Source organism: Heptranchias perlo, chromosome 5 (assembly GCF_035084215.1).
Source record: "Heptranchias perlo isolate sHepPer1 chromosome 5, sHepPer1.hap1, whole genome shotgun sequence".
Taxonomy (NCBI): Eukaryota; Metazoa; Chordata; class Chondrichthyes; order Hexanchiformes; family Hexanchidae; genus Heptranchias; species Heptranchias perlo.
This window is the reverse complement of record NC_090329.1, coordinates 40626205-40647756: the sequence shown is the minus strand read 5'-3', so window position 1 is coordinate 40647756 and position 21552 is coordinate 40626205. Positions and strand designations below refer to the sequence as shown.

The following is a 21552-nucleotide window of genomic DNA, read 5'->3' as shown; positions in this document are numbered from 1 at the left end:
TTTGTTCTTGTTTATTCCATCAAAGCTATATTCAGTACAATTCATTATTCTAATATTTCACATTAGGAATGTCATTGTAATTGGACAGAAAGTATATATTTCTTGGAATGATGTATACTTTGATTCAAAACTCACCAAGTATAGTGGATCAGTAAAAAGCACATGATGCCCAGTTGGTTTTGGTACATAGGGGTAAATGTTAAGATTTGGTGTTCCTGGTGCAGAGCTTTGTATGACAGCAACAGGTATTGGGAATTTGGGCAAGAGGTCATCTTGAGGCCTGTACAACTTTCCATCCATTAAACTTAATCTACAGATAATCATGCAGGCCACGAATCTCAGACAGTGAAGCTCTGCACTAGGCCATAAAATTGTGCCCATTATTATTTCTTCTGAATCCAATGTTCAGTTAATTTTTCTGCAGGAAAAGTTACAAAAGTATATAGGAAAAATAAATAAATCTACTAAATCGGTTAATTCTTAATCAACTCCTCAATAAGTTTTCAGCAGATTTACTACAGAAGCAAGGGAATATCTAATATATTTGAAAACCTTTAATTGTGAATTTTGGGTTCATTAAAGTGAGGAATACCAGTGCTGGAGAATGGCAGCACCAAGCACTCCTAGATGGCATGACAGCAACACACAGAGCCAGAAATTGGAAATAACAGAACTAAGAATTGATTTTAAACATTTCACCCTCCCAAAAAAGATAAAATATCATTACAGATGCTCTATCACCCAAGGGTGAAAACTGACAAGGTGCTCAGAATGTAGTCAGCTCAGATTAATCTGACTAGTTTATCCCTAGTTTGCTACTGTTGGCTTCAAAGTATCAGCAAATATTTTGGCCCATGTCTTGGTAGTTGAGTGGGGGGAGGGGGGGGAAGAGGATTTTATGGTTTTCGTTGCAAGCCCTTTGTTAACATTTGCAATAGGTGAACATATCAGGACTCAGGTGGAAAGGTGAGTTAGGGGCAGCGGCATCAGTGGTTATTGTGCCTAGGTGAGAAATGATACTGGAGACGCTGCTTTATGCTGCAAGGGAGTGTCCGAGAGTCTCCTGGCTGGTGGCCTTCCACAGGGAGTGCTGTCTTTTGCAGGGACAGGGATTCTGGCAACTGAGGCTCAGAAGGCCTGTGCGAGCCATTTAAAAATAATATTTTCTGTGCTCATCAAGGTGAAGGATGTTAGTGCTGAGAATGGAACAGTTTCCATTTCAAGCATCCAATATCCATATCAAGCACACCCTTTTTTTTAAATTTCAAAAAATTCATTTTCTTTCATAAAATTTAAACATTCCACGAATCAAGCACCCCCAGGTCAGGAATAACATAGATGTGGAGATGCCGGTGATGGACTGGGGTGGACAAATGTAAGGAATCTTACAACACCAGGTTATAGTCCAACAGTTTTATTTGAAAATCACAAGCTTTCGGAGATTATCTCCTTCGTCAGGTGAGTGAGTGAACATAGCCAGATGTTAACAAAGCTCCCTCCACTCAACAATAAGCCACAGTCCCAACCTGAAAAGAGCCACCTTTTATTGCACCTGTGTGGCATTATTTTTTGTATTTTGCATACCGGCCACCTTTAGGCCTCTCTGAGTGACATTGTCGGTTAGTGTCAATTAGGAACAGTCTAGTTCAATAGACCTAAGCCTATTAAGAACTTGATTGTGCCTACCAAACACATTTCACACAGCACTTACATCATATCAGTTTGGGATGAATTTGAACCCAGGATCCAAAGATGAAAGGCTACTCTCCAAACCACTGCACTACAAGTTTCCTGTGAGAGCTTTTTTAATGGCTTTTTTGGGTGAGTCACTTTCTCCAAGATAGGTTGGCCAAATGTTGATAGCAACCTACAACAGCTTGTATAGCATTTATATAGCACCTTTAACATAGAAAAATGTCCCAAAGCGCTCGACAGAGACATAGTCAGACAAAAATGGATCCTGAGCCAAAGAAAATATTAGGAGGGTGAGCAAAAGTGTGGGCAGAATAGCTTTTGCTTGCTGGAAATTCAAGTTTCTTCATGGCTGTAAAAAGGGGGTCCTGGCACTGGTATGTGAATGTGCATCTTCCTATCCGGGAGTCAACAAAGGGTGTTTTTAGCAACTAAGTCTTTAATCTAACTTTTTTAATATGATCGATTCAAGCATTTCCCTGAGCATGCAATCTCACTTTTAGCTATTTAACATGGGATAAGCTCATCGTCCAGCTTTTTCTTTCGGTTTTCTTTCTGAAGCTGATAATCCATCCTTATTAATGCCTGACCAAGATGAGAGTCTATCCTGCTGCCAAATGTCTGGTTTGTGGTATTCGGAACTTTGTCAGAGAACAGAGGGACGTACTCAGGGAGGGGTTCCCGTACTTTTAGTCTTCCCTGGAAAACAAAAGGTTTAAATAAAATAATTATAAACGTATACAGTAAGTTCCCAGAAGTAAAATGAGAATACAAACTCAAAATCCATTTGTATTTGTTTGTTTTTAAAGATCTGTTCATTAGAGCTTATCCATTTCAGATGAATAGGTTTGTAGACAAGCTTATTTCCCCAAGTTACTGTAGTGTCAAAAGTGTGGGAAGAGCTCTCCCATGGACCAGTGGGTAAAAGCAGTGGCCAGATAGACTAGAATGTCTGGCATTCCACCTCCAGCCTGATTACTATGTGGTGATATAATTCAGGAAAGTGCATGAGTGTTGATGTTCGGTGAGAGGAGGGGCCCCAATTTTAATCCTATCCGCCTGGCAGGAATGATGTGAAGGAGGGGTTAAAATTTCCAAGTCCGCTCACCGATTCCAGGCCACTCTGTTCCAATTCGGCGATATTTTATCCTCACCGACTTTCATGAATACCATGTAAATCAAGACCCTATGATGTAATTCGGTCCCCGACACCATTTTAACAACAAAAAAATAGAAGTCCTGCCCATTGGCCAGCCTGTTAGAGGATATCTGCCAAGATTGTCTGGGATGTGTTTAGGCTGCAGAATTTAAAGTGACCACGAGCTGCAGGCACTCTGATCAGTTGCATCGGAGTGTAAATGAGCTTGTTGTATTTGGAGTGTTCTGGGAGTTGACCAGTTGCTCAGTTTGTACACTCTAGCTTACAATTGCAATGCTCTTCCTGCCGGAAAAGACAAGGATGGGTGCTGCTCTAGCTGACTGTACTGGGTGCAGGAAGAGCAGCAGCAAGCAGCTCAGCCCTCAACAAGCTGGAGCAGCTGCACTAGGACCTTTCTGAAGGCAGAAGGTGAGGGTGTCTGTTTGCGAAAAATCTTATCCATCCAATAGGTTCTGCAAGTCAAAGGTCATCTTTCTCGACCTGTCTGAGGAGTAGTACCAGAGGAGGCTGCGCTGGTCCAGGCAAGTAGTGTCTGACCTCTGCAGCCTCCAACAGCAAGATCTGCTCCGTGTTGTACTAGGGGGCCATGCAATTCCAATGGCTGTCAAGGTTACTACCACCCTTAGCATTAACGCCCCAGGATCCTGCCAGGCTGCTGGTGGGGATCTCAAGGATCTCGAAGTTGGTCGTTCACAAGTGCATCAAACACATCACCAACGCATTATTTGCAAAGGCGAGCCAACACATCTCTTTTCTCATCAGAATGAAAGGGCCTTGGGATTTGCAGCAATGGCATGCTTCCCCCGAGTGCAGGCTGCGATTGAGTGCACTCATATTGCCATCAGGGACCTCAGGAGCAGCCATGGGCTTTCATTCCATTGATGTTCAGCTTGTATGTGACCACGCCGACGAATCATGCAAGTCTGTGTCTGCTTCCATAAGAACATAAGAAATAGGAGGAGGAGTAGGCCATATGGCCCCTCAAGCCCGCTCCGCCATTCAATAAGATCATGGCTGATCTTCTACCTCAACTCCACTTTCCTGCCCTATTCCTATATCCCTTGATTCCCTTAGTGTCCAAAAATCTGCGAAGTGCAGCGTTGCGTACGGATGGGCAGCGTTTTTTGGTGGGTGGGTGATGGGGGGTGTCGTGCGTGGAGCAGTGGTGCAGTTGGTAGGTTGTGTCAATTGACACTTGCATTCACTCACCTTGACCACACGTACCAAATCATTGAACTTTTTCCTGCACTGCATCCACGTGCACAGTGCAATGCTCCTGCCATTCCCCTCCGACGCCACTCCCTCCACAGCCGGTGTCCGGAGGGTCTCTTGCCCTCCTTTTGTCCACTCTCTCCACCAGGGCCTCCAGTGCGTCGTCCAAGAACCTCGGTGCGTGCTCTCTTATCGGTCCAGCCATTCTGCCTGCCATCCTGCACTGCTCTCATTGACTGTGCACCTCCCCATTGAGAGATGCAGGCTGCTTTTAACAAATGCTGGCCACGACCCATTTCGGGCCTCCTGCTTGTGATTGCAGCCTCTCAACAGCGCGGGTAGCGCTGGCTGCACGTAGAAATCATGGTAATGACCAGGCAGCACGAATCTCACATGCTGCCTACATCAGAAGCAACGGGCGCGGGTTAATCGTGCACTGCGATGCCCGCATCCGGATTCGGGGGTTATCGAATTTAATCCCCCATGTCCCTTCCTGACACACTCTGCTTGTTTTTATCCAAATCGCTACTCTGCTCTACAGCCTTAATTCTTCTTTCTAGTCTTATAAATTTACCCTTGCCTGAACCCGTCCCCCCTCTTATTAGTTTAAAGCCCTATCCACCGCCCTAGTCATTCATTTGCCAGGACACTGGTCCCAGCTCGGTTTAAGTGGAGCCTGTCCCAACGGAACAGCTCCCTCCTTCCCCAATACTGGTGCCAGTGCCCCATGAATTGAAACCCCTCCTTCCCACACCATGCTTTCAGCCACGCGTTTAACCATCTAAACTGTTTGTCCCAATGCCAATTTGCAGGTGGCTCAGGTAGTAATCTAGAGATTAACACCTTTTGAGATTCTACTTTATAATTTGGCCCCTAGCTCCTCAAACTCCCTCAGCAGAACCTCATTCCTAGTTCTACCCCTGTCGTTGATTCCTACGTGGAAAATGACAACTGGATCCTTCCCCTCCGGCTTCAAGTTCTTCTCCAGCCACGAGGAGATGTCCTTAACCCTAGCACCGGGCAGGCAACACATCCTTCGGGACTCCCGGTCACGGCTGCAGGGAACAGTATCCATCCCCCTGACTATACTATCCCCTAACACTACCACATTCCTTTTCGCTCCCCCAACTTGAATGGCCTCCTGTCCCATGGTGCCGTGGTCGATTTGCCCATCCTCCCTGCAGTCTTTGTTCTCATCCACACAGGTAGCAAGTACCTCGTACCTGTTGGGTAAGGGGAAAGGTTGAGACTCCTCTACCACTGCATCTGGGGTCCCCTTACTTGCCTGACTCGCAGTCACATCCTCCTGTCCCTGACCACTAACCAAATCTAAACTATTACCTAACCTAATGGGTGTGACTGCCTCCTGGGTCAAAGTGTCCAGGTAACTCTCCCCCTCCCTGATGCATCGTAGTGTCTTCACCTCGAACTCCAGCTCAACAACTCTGAGCCAAAGTTCCTCGAGTTGCAGACACTTACTGCAGATGTAGTTGCCTGGGATCACGCTGCTCTCCACAAACTCCCTCATGCTACAGTTACGGCACACCACCTGCACTGCAATCTCTATCAAACCTTGTTTTATTTATTTACTTAATTAAAGTTTTTATGTAAATAATTCACATGGTTTATTTTTAATTATTTTTTAAAACTAATTAATTTATTAGTTTATGTTATTAATTTTATAAAGTATTAGCAAGTTATAGATTCCTAGTTTAAACCACTCCCCTCGCTTAGAGAGCAAAAAAATCTATCACTCACCAACCAGCTGTCCTCCGATGTCACTCTTTCAAATTTCTGCCTGTGTTTGAGTTGGTCTCAGCTTTATGTCCCTGCTCTGCTCTCGGGCCTCCCCTCCCACTCCTTTTATCCCCACTCTGCTCTCGGGCCTCCCCTCCCACTCCTTTTATCCCCGCTCTGCTCTCGGGCCTCCCCTCCCACTCCTTTTATCCCCGCTCTGCTCTCGGGCCTCCCCTCCCACTCCTTTTATCCCCGCTCTGCTCTCGGGCCTCCCCTCCCACTCCTTTTATCCCCGCTCTGCTCTCGGGCCTCCCCTCCCACTCCTTTTATCCCCGCTCTGCTCTCGGGCCTCCCCTCCCACTCCTTTTATCCCCGCTCTGCTCTCGGGCCTCCCCTCCCACTCCTTTTATCCCCGCTCTGCTCTCGGGCCTCCGCTCTCACTCCTTTTATCCCCGCTCTGCTCTCGGGCCTCCGCTCTCACTCCTTTTATCCCCGCTCTGCTCTCGGGCCTCTGCTCTCACTCCTTTTATCCCCGCTCTGCTCTCGGGCCTCTGCTCTCACTCCTTTTATCCCCGCTCTGCTCTCAGGCCTCCCCTCCCGCTCCTTTTATCCCCAACTCTGTCCTCGGGCCTCCTCTCCCACTCCTTTTATCCCCACTCTGCTCTCGGTCTCTGGTCCCGTTCCTTCTGCTCTCGGGTCTCCCCTCCCACACCTTTTATCCCCAATAACCACAATAGCCACTAAAAACACTAACCAATGAACTAAATACTTACTGACTTACCCTCGGTGCTCCTCCTTGCCTTGTGACGTCACTTTCTGACTTTTTCTTGATTTTTACTCCTTGTGTGGCTCCCTTTTTGCTCCACTCAGTCTATAGCTCTTTGGTTTAAATCACTCAGTATCTCCTTCCCCCTCAGCACCTAATTTCCGCATTCATCAAATTCCCAGTTGAATGTCCTCACTCTGTTAGCGCTTCACTCCGTTAGCGGTTCACTCTCTGTCTTTCCCAACCTCTGTGCTCAAGCTGCCATGATTCATTCATTTTACGGCAGTCAACTGTTCCCCCCAACTGTTCCAACCTGGCAGGGATGTTCGAGGATGTCTGCTCAGGGATGATGGCCACCCCCTTCAACCATGGCTACTGATACCAGCTCACAACCCTACCACATCGCATCAGATCAGATACAACAGCAGTGCCACCACAAGAAGGGTCATCAAACTCACCATTGGGCTCCACAGGCAACGCCTCAGGTGCCTTGATAAGTCTGAGGACTCCTTGCAATATGCTTCAGACAGAATCTCCCGAATAATAGTAGCCTGCTGTATCCTCCACAACATCGCCATCCAGAGAGGTTTGGGGCTTTAGGAGGCAGGTGAGCGCTAAGACTCACCCTCCGATGAGGAGCAGGTGGGTGAATGTGATGCAGAGACAGAGGACGAACGGCCGGCAGGTTACCTTGCGGGTCAAGGTGCAAGGGATGCTCTTTTTGAGCAACGGTTCCACTGAGCAGCTCGGTCCCCTTCCAGTAAAAATGAAACCAATCGTCTGAGCAAGTAACATTGTTAATCCTGCATTCTCTAACACAAAGCATTCAACCAACTTTCACATCAAAGACTTCGAGAAAACATGCTCATAAACTGTTCTACTAACACTCTGCAGACCAAATTAATTTTAATGAGTTCCCAGGCACAATCATTTCCATCAAATCATAAAACACCCAAGTGTCAACCCATAGTGCCTTTTTTTAAAAGAAAGTTTACTCACTCTGCTACTTCTACGAGGTGCTCCACCAGGGGTTGTGCAGAGCTGGTAGTAGGCTGCTTTAGATGATGTTGGGCCTCCTGAGGTGCTCGTGAGAGCATGGATGCAGACAGCAGCTCCTCAGCTGCTGCTGGGACAATCTGGCCCTTCTGGATTTCAGGCACCGTGGCGGATGTTGGTTGAGGGGGTGGCGAATGAACAGACACAGACGTACTGCCCTCCTGAAAAAGAGCAATACTTTCCTGTGCTGAGGTATCACCCTCACTCACAATGGGCTGCGGCTCACGTTCCCACTGAACTGAAGGAGAGCAGACTGCAATAGATGAGTGAGGCCTTGAAAGCCCATGTTGATGTGGTCCACCAGTCTATTTATCTGGTCTCTCTGAGGTGTCCAGAGTCTGGATGGCAGCCGTCTGAGCTTCCATCAAAGCGGGAAACGCCGGTGACACAAACTCCTGCTGTGATGGCCCAGCTGCAGCATCCCTGGAGTTGACCAAATGCACCAGGGTTGATTGCAGAGTGGAAATGATGTGTGAGAGAACTCAGCCCATGCTGGAAGTGGACTCCTCCTTTCACAAATGGTGCTCAAAGTCATTGGCAGATTTTCTAATACCTCATATAATCGCTTGTGCGCCTTAATCATTTTTCTTTTAATGGCCGGGCCCTGGAGGTCCACGTCTCTGCCACTCAGCGGAGCCAGGAGAGGACGGCACCCTCCAGCGAGTTGTCTCCTATGCTGTCGCTGTCACCAGTACCTGCTCCTGCTGACTTGTGCTGTGTGTTTCACCAGGTGCAGACCCCTCGAACACATTATCAATGTCCCCTGGGGTGCCAATGTCTGCGCTGGTGCTTGGGAGGGATGCATCGGAAAACAATTGAGTCAGAGTCGTGTAGCCAGTGTGATGACTCTTTATTTCAATGCAGGGGAAATATAATATGTATGTTTAGATCTTAGAAGGAACAAGAGAGGTAAATTCAGAGGAGCACTTGGCATAGTAGTATTGTTAAATAAGGAGAGATGGGAAGATTGTGATGGGGAGAGAGAGAGAGAGGGGGGGAGGTTAGAAACTACAAGATGTAGTCTTCTAGGAGACCTTGTGATGAATGTCCCTGTGATTTTTCCTCCCCACAGCAGTACATCACAGATAAGAAATATTTGTATTGAGATGCCTGATTTTCTAAAGTTCCAGGAAGTAAAATCTATCTCTCACTATTTTTGACCGCAAAAATTTGTTTGCAAATTAAATGTGGGTGCACTGTGACTTTGAGATTGGAGAGATCCTTTGGAAGAAAAGAAAGCATCAATTATGAAAAAGCTGATTACTTTTCCAAATGTTAATTTTGACACAATAGACACTCAACACTTTCTTACACCAGTCTCTTAAAACAATTCTGCTGTCCTTAGATCACTTAAGAAGTCTTTTCAGCAACAAAATTGAAATAAAATAAAAATATATATTTAAATAAAACAGACACAGAATTTTTTATAAAAGCAGATTTTCTTTCTTCTTCAATTATTTCATGGCTCCACTGCGACAGGGTACTTGGAGTGATCCCCAAAACGGCTTATGTACACTAATGACATTGGTTCTTTCCTTCTAACTGTATGGCTGGGATATACAACCAAAGCTAGGATCAGGAATTCTAACACTGCATACCTCCAATCTCACTGTAACACACATAAACAAGCAAAATTAGGGTTAAAAAATAACAAACTGACATAAAACATCTGGAACTATGTAAAATCTAATAACGGTTTCACCTTACCCGGAGAGCACAGCTGTATTCTTGAAATGTAAAAGTGCCTTAAAGCAGCAATTTGGAGGATTCATTTTCACTAAAGTCGAGGGACACTACAACTTGGGAATTTTAGAAATTTGGGCAGTCCCCTTCTTCATTTACACTTCCCACAAATTAAAAATCTGGATTTTCAACTGATTTTATCCCATCATTGGACTTTTGGGGAAAAATTGATTTGAAATGAATACTGGAGTTGAAATTACACCATATCTAAATGAAAACATCACACAGGTTTGAAAGTACATTGAAAATACATTTTTATCATGAAGCATGAAAAACAATGCATTCTCAAGACTGAGAATATATCACCAATGCAAATATGCTGCATATTTGAAATACACCAAAGGCAGATTTATGGAAAAGCATTTGAAAATTTGGCCCTGTCATATTACACATATATCATATATTAATTACAATTCTTACCTTGGCGTCATAATCTTTAAGAAAGCTCCAGTTATTTTCCCTGGTAAGACAAAGGGCAAAATGTCAATCCAATGGACAACTAACTGGGCAATATGTCAAACTGACTGTCAATGCAATGGGCAACTAACTGGACAATATAGCAAACTGACAGTGTCAATGTGATAAGTAAATCACACATACGTTTCTTGAACCTACTTCTTTAAGACAGTAGCTTGGTTTCAGAAATAAAAGCTAATTTGAAGTTCAGATCAATGATATCCAAGCAACAGACGAGTAGACAAAGGTCAGAACGTATTACAATAGTTTGCAATAACACCAAAACATTATACATGTTCTTTCAGACCTGTAATTACCAAACCATAAGCACCCATTGCACCAGCACAATTACAGGGACAATTTTGTTTTGTCTGTGCTTACAAATACCATGTGAATTCAGAATAAATTGTTCAGTTGTAATGTATCATGTAACAACAACACAAATAGGGCAGACAAATGTTGTTACCAGAGTGAATTAATCCTTTATGAAAACACTAATTTATGCACTTTGCATAATGAAAATAAGTTGTGTATTAGTGGATAACCATCACAGTGCTGTGAAAACACAAAAGGAACGGCTTCGAAAGTAGTACAGAGACACCATAATACTGTGCTAACTAACAAAGCAGTATCAGCATTAGAACATGCAGAGTGACAGCCTATAATTCCACCTGTTTCTATTAGGCAAAGTGCTATATCTTTTGTGTTACATTAGGTGTAATTTTACGAGTTTGTACTCGTGATGTGGAGCCTTCTCCGCCAGAATTTGGGCACACACAGCCCACAGTTTTTCAGTTTATGCATTCACACTCCTGATGCAGAGTCTCGCCCTCCAGGAGTGTATATCTAGAATTCGGGCACACACTCACCATGATTTTCAATTCAAATTCCCACTGTACTCTCTTGGAGGGCAAGGCCTCGCAATGGGAGTGCAAATTCAAAAAATTGCCCCTACTCTGTACAACAATGTTTAAAAGAACTGTATGCTTTATTTGTGGTCTAAAGCTGATCTATAGAATCATAGAAAGTTACTGCACAGAAGGAGGCCATCCGGCCCATCATGTCCATGCCGGCCGAAAAAGAGCTATCCAGCTTAATCCCACTTTCCAGCACTTGGTCCGTAGCCCTGTAGGTTGTAGCCTTCAAGTGCTCATCCAAGTACTTTTTAAATGAGTTGAGGGTTTCTGCCTCTACCACCCTTTCAGGCAGTGAGTTCCAGATCCCCGCCACCCTCTGGGTGAAAAAATTTCTCCTCGGCTCCCCTCTAATCCTTCTACCAATTACTTTATATGTGTGCCCCCTGGTCACTGACCCCTCTGCTAAGGGAAATAGGTTCTCCTTATCTACTTTATCTAGTCCCATCATAATTTTATATACCTCAATTAAATCTCCCCTCAGCCTCCTTTGTTCCAAAGAAAACAACCCTAGCCTAGCCAATCTTTTCTCATAGCTAAAATTCTCCAGCCCTGGCAACATCCTCATAAATCTCCTCTGTACCCTCTCTTGTGCAGTCACATCTTCCCTGTAATGTGGTGACCAGAACTGTACGCAGTACTCAAGCTGTGGCCTAACCAATGTTTTATACAGTTCCAGCATAACCTCCCTGCTCTTATATTCTATGCCACGGCTAATAAAGGAAAGTATCCCGTATGCCTTTTTAACCACCCTAACTACCTGTCCTGCTACCTTCAATGATCTGTGGACATGCACTCCAAGGTCCCTCACTTCCACTACACCTCTCAGTATCCTCCCATTTATTGTGTATTCCCTTGTCTTGTTTGCCCTCCCCCAATGCATTATCTCACACTTCTCTGGATTGAATTCCATTTGCCACTTTTCTGCCCACCTGACCAGTCCATTGATATCTTCCTGCAGTCTACAGCTTTCCTCCTCACTATCAACCACACAGCCAATTTTTGTATCATCTGCAAACTTCTTGATCAAGCTCCCCACATTCAAGTCCAAATCATTAATATATACCACAAAAAGCAAGGGACCCAGTACTGAGCCTTGCAGAAACAGCCTTCCAGTCGCAAAAACACCCGTCAACCGTTACCCTTTGCTTCCTGCCACTGAGCCAATTTTGGATCCAACTTGCCACTTTCCCTTGAATTCTTTTTTACTTTTTTCACCAGTGTGCCATGTGTGACCTTGTCAAAAGCCTTGCTAAAATCCATGTACACTACATCAAATGCGTTACCCTCATCGACCCTCCTTGTTACCTGCTCAAAAAATTCAATCAAGTTAGTTAGACACGACCTTCCCTTAACAAATCCATGCTGACTGTCCTTGATTAGCCCCTGCCTTTCTAAATGACGATTTATGCTGTCCCTCAGAATCGATTCCAATAATGTGTCCACCACCGAGGTTAGGCTGACTGGCCTATAATTACTCGGTCTATCTCTTTCTCCCTTTTTAAACAATGGTACAACGTTAGCAGTTCTCCAATCCTCCGGCACCATGCCTGTAGCCAGGGAGGATTGGAAAATGATGGTCAGAGTTTCCGCTATTTCCTCCCTTGCTTCTCTTAGCATACATAGCATACATAGCCTAGGATACATTTCATCCAGGCCTGGCGATTTATCTACTTTCAAAGATGTTAATCCCCTTAATACTTCCCCTCTCACTATGTTTATCCCATCCAATATTTTACACTACTTAACTACAATCTCTGCATCGGCCCCCTCTTTTGTGAAGACAGACGCAAAGTACTCATTGAGAGCCATATCCATATCTTCCGCCTCCACACATAGGCCACCTTTTTGGTCTCTGATAGGAACACAGGAACAGGAGTAGGCCATTCAGCCCCTCGTTCCTGCTCCGCCATTTGATAAGATCATGGCTGATCTGTGATCTAACTCCATATACCTGCCTTTGGCCCATATCCCTTAATACCTTTGGTTGACAAAAAGCTATCTATCTCAGATTTAAATTTAGCAATAGGCCCTACTCTTTCCTTAGTTATCCTCTTGATCTTTATGTATTTATGAAATATTTTTGGGTTTTCCTTAATTTTACCTGACAGTATTTTTTCATGCCCTCTCTTTGCTTTCCTAATTTCCTTTTTAATTTCATCCCTGCACTTTCTATACCCCTGTAGGCTTTCTGCAGTATTGAGCTCTTGGTGTCTGGCATAAGCTTCCTTTTTTTGCCTTATCTTACTCTGTATGCTCCTTGTCATTTATATATATATATATATATATATATATATATATAGAGAGAGAGAGAGAGAGAGAGAGAGAAATGTCTAAATTTCCCTTTATCGTTCAATTTTTATAAACATAGGCCTGGAAATTAGTTTGCAAGGACCACCGCACCTAAACTGATGGGCGAGAGGACCACGTGATATTGGTCCCCTTCTGTCATCAGGAGGCATTGTGGGCATTATTCGCACCCCAATTTCACCGATCATGGGGAGAATCAAAATTGGTCAGCTGGGATGCCGGTCGAGGGCTTAGGGCAAGTCTGGGGTAGGAGAGGGGGCGAGCACGGCCGGCAGCAGCCTGTAGTTTTAATGTGCAGCCAAGAGTAGCAGTGCTGCTCCTCCTGGCTTCAAATTTAGGTGGGTTTTAAAAACTTACCTTTTGTGTTTGTTTTGTAAGGACCACTGGTTAGACGCTGTAGAAGCAAAACAAAAATGTCGGAGCTTGCAAGTCCTAATGTATTTTTGCCCAATATGGCAGTAGAGTCCTGCGACAGGCGCAGGACCCTACTTTGCATATTTAAATTGGGCCACTGCTGCTTTCAAGCGGCCACCAGTATGGCGTAAAAATGCTAAACAGCAGAAACTTTAGTTCAGAAAATAAATATATTTTAAATGTCTGGGACCGTGTCTAAAAGTAAGAACTGTGAATAGTAAATAGTTACTGCCAGTGATAACCTCCTGCCCATACCCTTTTAGCACTACTTTGGCACTAAACTGTATCAGTGGATGTCCTGTTTTAATAAGATCAGCATTTCTAGATTGGAGTGTTGAGGAGCAATGGTAATTTAGATCAGAAAGTCCCAATGGGCAAAATAAAGTATCATGATTACTTGTAGATTTTTACCCAAACAAATAGCACTTTCATCAAAATGGAAACTAGACTTAAAAGGAATTATGTACATTATTTTAAGTTCAGCTGATGAAAGATTTGAAGGGACAGAATATAAAAGCATTGTTGGCGTGTGCACTGAGTGCGGATTTGCTGCAAACATTCAAAAGGGAGCGGGATGAGTTCCTGACTGTGGCCAGCATCACTGTGTATAGAAGGTAGGTGGGATATTGGGGGAAGTGTCTTCCAATCGCTGTGGTCGCTTGGAACTTGTATGATTGGCTTCGGGGGTCAGAGAGGAATTTCTCAGAATATATTTTCCTTAAATTAGCCTTGTTTTTTTTTACCTTTTCTCTGTTATTTTGCCTCTCCCAGGAGATTAAGAGGCTGGCTGGTGGGGTGGATAGAGTCATGGTGTGCATAATGACAGTATGGCCTGAGCTTGATGGAGCAGCTGGTCTTTTTCTGCCTTTTCCCTTTCACACATTTTAAGTTACCTTCCTCTGCTTAAGATTACTGAGAGTATTTGGTAAATCTGCACTTGGATAGAACAATCAGAAGCCATTATTTTCAAAGAGTGTAACTACTTGAAAATAGAAAAAAAATGCAGGGCTTTGTGGCAAAGAGCAGGAGATTGGGACTAGTTGAATAGCTCTTTCTAAGAGCCGGCACAGGCTCGACGGGCCGAATGGCCTCCTTCTGAGCTCTGTGATTGAAAAGAAGCAAATAAAGCATATCTTTCTCAAACTAATTTTCCTCCCCTAGCAGAAAAAAATATAGGAAACCCAGGTGATTACTTTGTAATAATAAAAAAAGACGCAAGACTTACTTTCAGCTAAGTTGACCAAATAAACTCACCATTGTTTGACCCCTCTCCACTCTGCTCGCATAAACTCCCTCCACACTTGGTCGCGCTTGACTGTATCGAAGTATTCGAGCTCTCTGGCCTTGCTGGTCCCTGCCGGCTTACTGTGGGAAGTGAGAGAACCAGCGGCAGGTCTGTCCGGCAAACGATACCCAGCCGAAGTAGTTCTGCTAAAGTCAACCGCCCTGTTGCCCATCTTCGTCAAACGGCTGGGCTCTCACCCCCACAACTTTAGTTCACTCTTAAAGGAGTCGCAAGTCTCAAGGGAATGGCCAGCTGTGATTTTAGGAGGATGGCTCTTCTTTCAACTGAGCGGAAAAAAGTTTCATCTTAGTAAACTTCAAAGTAGCTGAAGAAAACAAACCCACTCTTGTCGCTTGTGCTCAGTGCATTTCCACTAATGCATCTATTTGCGACTGGTCCGTGCTGAGCCTTGCAGGTTGTTTACTGTCGCTATTGGAAACCTGTCTCTGTATCGAGGAGAGAGGCCAACAAGCGTGGCGTCTCGGAGAGAGGGGGGCGGACACACGTTTGCATTGCGCCGAATGCCAACAGGGTAATGCGCCAGAGCCCTCTCAATCTCTGAACCAGTCAGTCTAGAAAGCAGCCCGGAAGAAATTACAAAAAGGAGGCTCTTCCTGGTTGGGAGAGAAAGTAGAACGGCCAAAAAGGGTTTACAAGAAGAGCTCTCCAGCTGAAGACTGTGCTACCCATCGTGCAAAAAACGGAAGGATTCACACAAGGCCTGAGTTGGGAAGGCAGATGGAATAAGATAAGACATAGGGCTGGAAGGTGGAGTGAGGACATGGAGGGATGAATTCAATGTGTTGTAGGACAGGTTGTGAATGAAAGTTAATCAGGACAGGTGCGATGGATGATCAGGACTTGGTGTGGGCAGAATGCACGCAATGGGATTTTAGATGGGCTGGAAACCTGCCAGAGGAATTGAAGATGGAGTAGTGGAAGAGGAAAGGGCATAGGCAGGGGGTTAAAGAGATGAACCACTAGTGAACAAATCAATCAGCAGGGGGACAAGCCAGTTGTAGTTGCTACTCTGGGAGAGACGGTGATGATGCCTTGGTGGTACAGGGGAGGAAGAGCAGAGGAAAATCTTGGACATATCCAGAGCACAGGACAGGAGGTTGGCAAAGGAGTAGCATTGAGTGGACTTCAGGACTGAGAAGAGCATGTTGCAGAATTCAAAAAAGGGGAGGCGGGAGTATGAGTGGCAGACCCTGGGGAAGACAGGAGATGAAAAGGCAGCAGAGTAGCCCAGTGGCGGGTGGCAGAGGAACTTGCAACCAAAGCATCAGTCACCATGCACACACAAGTGGCAGAAAATAACCATGGATAAGAGTGCCTTTTAAATAGAGGCTTTGGGAAGTGGCAGTCTAGAGACCAGGACCAGACTGCTACTGAGGCCAAGGTGCAAAGTTGGTGTGGCAGCAGAGGGCCTGGGATTGGTTGTTGATTGAAGTGGATGAGCTTGGCTGATAGTAGGGATCCTGGGTCTAACTATGGACCAAGAGGATAAGATGATCTTAGGCTGTGCTCCAGAGACGGAGAGCTTACGGCTGGGAGTAAAGCTGTGGCTCTCTCAATCACTTAATTGTTTTCTTCTTTACCGTAAACTTTTTTTCTTGCTTTGATTCCTTGTTACTTTTTTCTGTTTACATGTCTTTCTCACATTGGATTTGTTTGTATTTATTATTATTTATGCCTCTTTTTATTTTCTACCTTACCCCCTATCCTTTAACTGTGCTCACGTTGAGGTTTAATTTGCTCTGGTAATACACCAGTTTATTTCTTTGCCATTTTAGTGAATATGTGAACCGGTGAGTTACCAGAGGAAGTTAAACCCTGTTATGTTTTAATTCTGCTTTTGCTCTTTCCATATTCTAGAAGTGTGGTCCTTTAATGACACCTAACTACAGCTGATGGTGTAAACATGGGCTGTACATCACTCTGCGGACCCAGGATCTGTCCAGTTTCAATTCATAAGAAATTCTATGGGCACCACCAGTGGGACCTCGCAAGCACAGAGTGGCTTATCTGAAAGTCGTGGGTGCACGCCTGCGATTTTAGATGGAAAGTCACAGGCAGTGCATTTGTGATTTGTCGATAAACTGCCTGCTGCATGTGAGGCCCCGTCAGTGGCGTGGTCTTAGAAAATGTTGCACTTTATCTTTTTAATACTGTTTTACTTGAGTCAAAATTAGCTTAGTTAAATTGTTTTTTTGTGAGCTGCCAGTTGTAAAGGTTTGTTGCTACCTTTTTGTACATATGTATATATATAATACACACCACTCTATCTGAAACATTACGGTGATAAATTGCAATAGGAACATGCAATGGATTGAAAACTTTGGATTACCACAATAATTCACAGAACCATAGAATCGTTACAGCGCGGAAGGAGGCCATTCGGCCCATCGAGTCTGTGCCCGCTCTTTGCAAGAGCAATCCAGCTAGTCCCACTCCCCCACCCTATCCCCGTAGCCCTGCAAATTTTCTCCCTTCAAGTACTTATCCAATTCCCTTTTGTAAGCCATGATTGAATCTGCCTCCACCAACCCCGCAAGCAGTGAATTTCAGATCACAACCACTCGCTGTGTAAAAAAGTTTTCTTCATGTCGCCTTTGGTTCTTTTGTCAATCACCTTAAATCTATGTCCTCTGCTTCTTGACTCACTTCATCAAAGGGAACAGTTTCTCTCTATCTACTCTATCCAGATCCTTCATGGTTTTGAATACCTCTATCAAATCTCCTCTCAACCTTCTCTGCTCTAAGGAGAACAACCCCAGCTTCTCCAGTCTATGTACATAACTGAAGTCCCTCATCCCTGGAATCATTCTAGTAATTCTCTTCTGCACTCTCCCTAAGGCCTTCACATCCTTCCTAAAGTGTGGTGCCCAGAACTGGACACAATATTCCAGTTGTGGTCGAACCAGTGTTTTATAAAGGTTCATTGAAACCTCCTTGCTTTTGTACTCTATGCCTCTATTTATAAAGCCCAGGATCCCGTATGTTTTCTTAACCGCTTTCTCAACCTGCCCTGTCACCTTCAACAATTTGTGCACATATACCCCCAGATCTCTCTGTTCCTGCACCCCTTTTAGAATTGTACCCTTTACTTTATATCGTCTCTCCTCGTTCTACCGAAATGTATCACTTCATACTTTTCTGCGTTGAATTTCATTTGCCACGTGTCCGCCCATTCCACCAACCTGTCTATGTCCTCTTGAAGTCTATCACTATCCTCCTCACTGTTCACTACCATTCCAAGTTTTGTGTTATCTGCAAATTTTGAAATTGTGCCCTGTACACCCAAGTCCAAGTCATTATTATATATCAAGAAAAGCAATGGTCCTAGTATCGATCCCTGAGGAACACCACTGTATGTGTCATTCCAGTCTGACAAACAATCATTCACCACTACTCTCCCTTTCCTATTACCTAGCCAATTTTGTATCCATGCTGCCATTGCCCCCCTTTATTCCATGGGCTTCAACTTTGATGACAAGCTTATTATGCGGCACTTTAGCAAATGCCTTTTGAAAGTCCATGTACACATTAACCGCATTGCCCTCATCAACTCTCTCTGTTACCTCATCAAAAATTCTATCAAGTTGGTTAAACACAATTTGCCTTTAACAAATCCGTGCTGCTTTCCTTTATTAATCCACACTTGTCCAAGTGACTGTTAATTTTGTCCCCAGATTATCGTTTCTAAAAGTTTCCCTACTACCGAGGTTAAACTGACTGGCCTGTATTTGCTGGGTTTATTCTTACATCTTTTTTTGAACAAGAGTGTAACATTTGCAATTCTCCAATTGTTGAACTCTGCTAATCAAGTTATGGATACTTTATGGATCAGTGGATGATGTAATGTTTAATTTCCTATCAGACTCATATGGTTGCTTAGGGCCGAGTTATTTATATTGCCCCATGATTGCAAATTCCACCCAGGTGATAGAAGTCACTAATATGGATCACTGAGCAGTCAATTGCCCATATTAACAGTCTATTGCAATTGCAATTGTTCTAGGCCTCTGAATTGGCTCTGAAGTGCTTTAGGATGTATTGAGAACTTCAAAGATGCTATATAAACTGCAAGTTCTTTCTTTAGTTACCCATGGTTCTAATCCCTGTGGACCACACAGCAGTTCCTCCACCCCCCCCCCCTCCTTCCCCTCCTTCCCCCCCTCCCCCCCCCCCCTCCTCCTTCCTCCCCCTCCTCCTTCCCCCCCTCCCCCTCCCCCTCCCCCTCCTCCTTCCCCCCCTCCCTTTCCCCCTCCCTTTCCCCCTCCCCCTCCTCCATATGCAATGAATTATTTTGAATTGCAGTGATTGTTGCTATTTCGGCCAACATGACAGCCATTTTGCACACGGGAAGATCCCACAAATGGCATTGAGATAAAACAAAAAATGTTTTTTGATGGTGTTGATCAAGGGATAAATGCTAGCCAGGATACCAGGAGAACTCCCTAATCTACTTTGAATAGCTCAGGCTATTTACCACCCACCCAACAGGCAATAAGGGCCTCGGTTTAATGTCTCTGTGACTAATCACAGATCTGTCCTGTTTCAAATCACAAAAGGAACTATAGGGTAAATTCACTGATCCTGCACTCCCAGTGGGGAGTCACACACAACACTGCAGTTCTCTAACTCACACTCTGTTGGAGTGCATCGCCTGCTGGCAGCATGGGGCTGGTGAATTTACTGAATTCATAGCTTAGCAGGAATATGACGTATTGGCCTGAATTTTCCTTGTTGGACTTGCACTTGCCCATAAACTTTTCTTGTCTTTTTTCACAGCAAATTCCCCTCATGGGGCGCTGAATCCAAAAAGGAGCCTCCACAGTGCAGCTGGGACCTGTGTGAATGGAGCAAGCAGCTGTCTATCCCCTTAATCAATCAGATTAACTGGTCACCACATTACAGGAAAGATGTGATTGCACTAGAGAGGGTACAGAGGAGATTTACAAGGATGTTGCCAGGACTGGAGAGTTTTGGCTATGAGGAAAGATTGTAAAGGTTGGGGTTGTTTTTATTTGAACAGAGGAGGCTGAGGGGTGATTTAATTGAGGTGTATAAGATTATGAGGGGCCTAGATAGATTGGGTAGGAAGGACCTATTTCCCTTAGCAGAGGAGTCAGTGACCAGGGGGCATAGATTTAAAGTAATTGGTAGAAAGATTAGAGGGGAGCTGAGGAGAATTTTTTTCACACAGAGGGTGGTGGGGGTCTGGAACTCACTGCCTGAAAGGGTGGTAGAGGCAGAAACCCTCAACTCATTTAAAAAGTACTTGGATGTGCAATTGAAGTGCTGTAACCTACAGGGCCATGGACCAAGCACTGGAAAGTGGGATTAAGCTGGATAGCTCTTTTTTGGTTGGCATGGACATGTTGGGCCGAATGGCCTCCTTCTGTGCCGTAACTTTCTTTGATTCTATGATTCAGATATAAGTTTCTGATGAGCAGCGAAGATTCAGAACCAGGAAGTGTAAGTTACAATAGTGAATTCAATGTCAAATCAGGTACAGAAAGTGAAATAAAGAGGGGGTAAGAAATTAAGAGACAGAGATAAAAGGAACAGAAAGAACAAGTAAAAAAATTAAAAATTTAATATTTTTTTGTTTTTTAAATGTCCGACAACAATTAAAAATCTGAAGGAATGAGACCCCACACTTGTAAAAGTTAATTTTCTGTGTCAGAGAGATTGTCTGGCAGTCATTAAGACTTACCCTGCCGTTAAAAAAGAGCACTTAGACTTAAATGACTTGACGTACCTTTTTTTGGCGAGATTAGTTCTTATCCATCCGGTCAGTGCAGGAACTTCACGCTGTTCCATTCATTTAAACAGCAAGTCAGCCGGCGAGATGCTGTTCTCGCGAAGCTTATAGAAGTTTACAACATGGAAACAGGCCCTTCGGCCCAACGTGTCCATGTCGCCCAGTTTATACCACTAAGCTAGTCCCAATTGCCTGCACTTGGCCCATATCCCTCTATACCCATCTTACCCATGTAACTGTCCAAATGCTTTTCAAAAGACAAAATTGTACCCGCCTCTACTACTGCCTCTGGCAGCTCGTTCCAGACACTCACCACCCTTTGAGTGAAAAAATTGCCCCTCTGGACCCTTTTGTATCTCTCCCCTCTCACCTTAAATCTATGTCCCCTCGTTATAGACTCCCCTACCTTTGGGAAAAGATTTTGACTATCTACCTTATCGATGCCCCTCATTATTTTATAGACTTGTATAAGATCACCCCTCAACCTCCTACTCTCCAGGGAAAAAAGTCCCAGTCTATCTAACCTCTCCCTATAAGTCAAACCATCAAGTCCCGGCAGCATCCTAGTAAATCTTTTCTGCACTCTTTCTAGTTTATTAATATCCTTTCTATAATAGGGTGACCAGAACTGTACACAGTATTCCAAGTGTGGCCTAACTAATGTCTTGTACAACTTCAACAAGACATCCCAACTCCTGTATTCAATGTTCTGACCAATGAAACCAAGCAAGCTGAATGCCTTCTTCACCACCCTATCCACCTGTGACTCCACTTTCAAGGAGCTATGAACCTGTACTCCGAGATCTCTTTGTTCTATAACTCTCCCCAACGCCCTACCATTAACGGAGTAGGTCCTGGCCCGATTCGATCTCTCAAAATGCATCACCTCACATTTATCTAAATTAAACTCCATCTGCCATTCATCGGCCCACTGGCCCAATTTATCAAGATCCCGTTGCAATCCTAGATAACCTTCTTCACTGTCCACAATGCCACCAATCTTGGTGTCATCTGCAAACTTACTAACCATGCCTC

At 44.4% G+C, this 21552-nt stretch overlaps 1 protein-coding gene across 1 annotated transcript; it reads right to left on the bottom strand.

Moving 5' to 3' along the window:
• cimip5 (ciliary microtubule inner protein 5) lies at positions 1 to 15299 on the bottom strand. The gene is made up of 3 exons (XM_067983743.1): positions 14714 to 15299; positions 9786 to 9825; positions 1 to 2391 (listed from the first exon to the last, which is right to left on the bottom strand). Exons 1-3 carry the CDS (start codon positions 14914 to 14916, stop codon positions 2200 to 2202), a joined length of 435 nt encoding a protein of 144 aa, XP_067839844.1. The 5' UTR covers positions 14917 to 15299; the 3' UTR covers positions 1 to 2199.
• Between the last annotated feature and the right edge of the window lie 6253 nt (positions 15300 to 21552).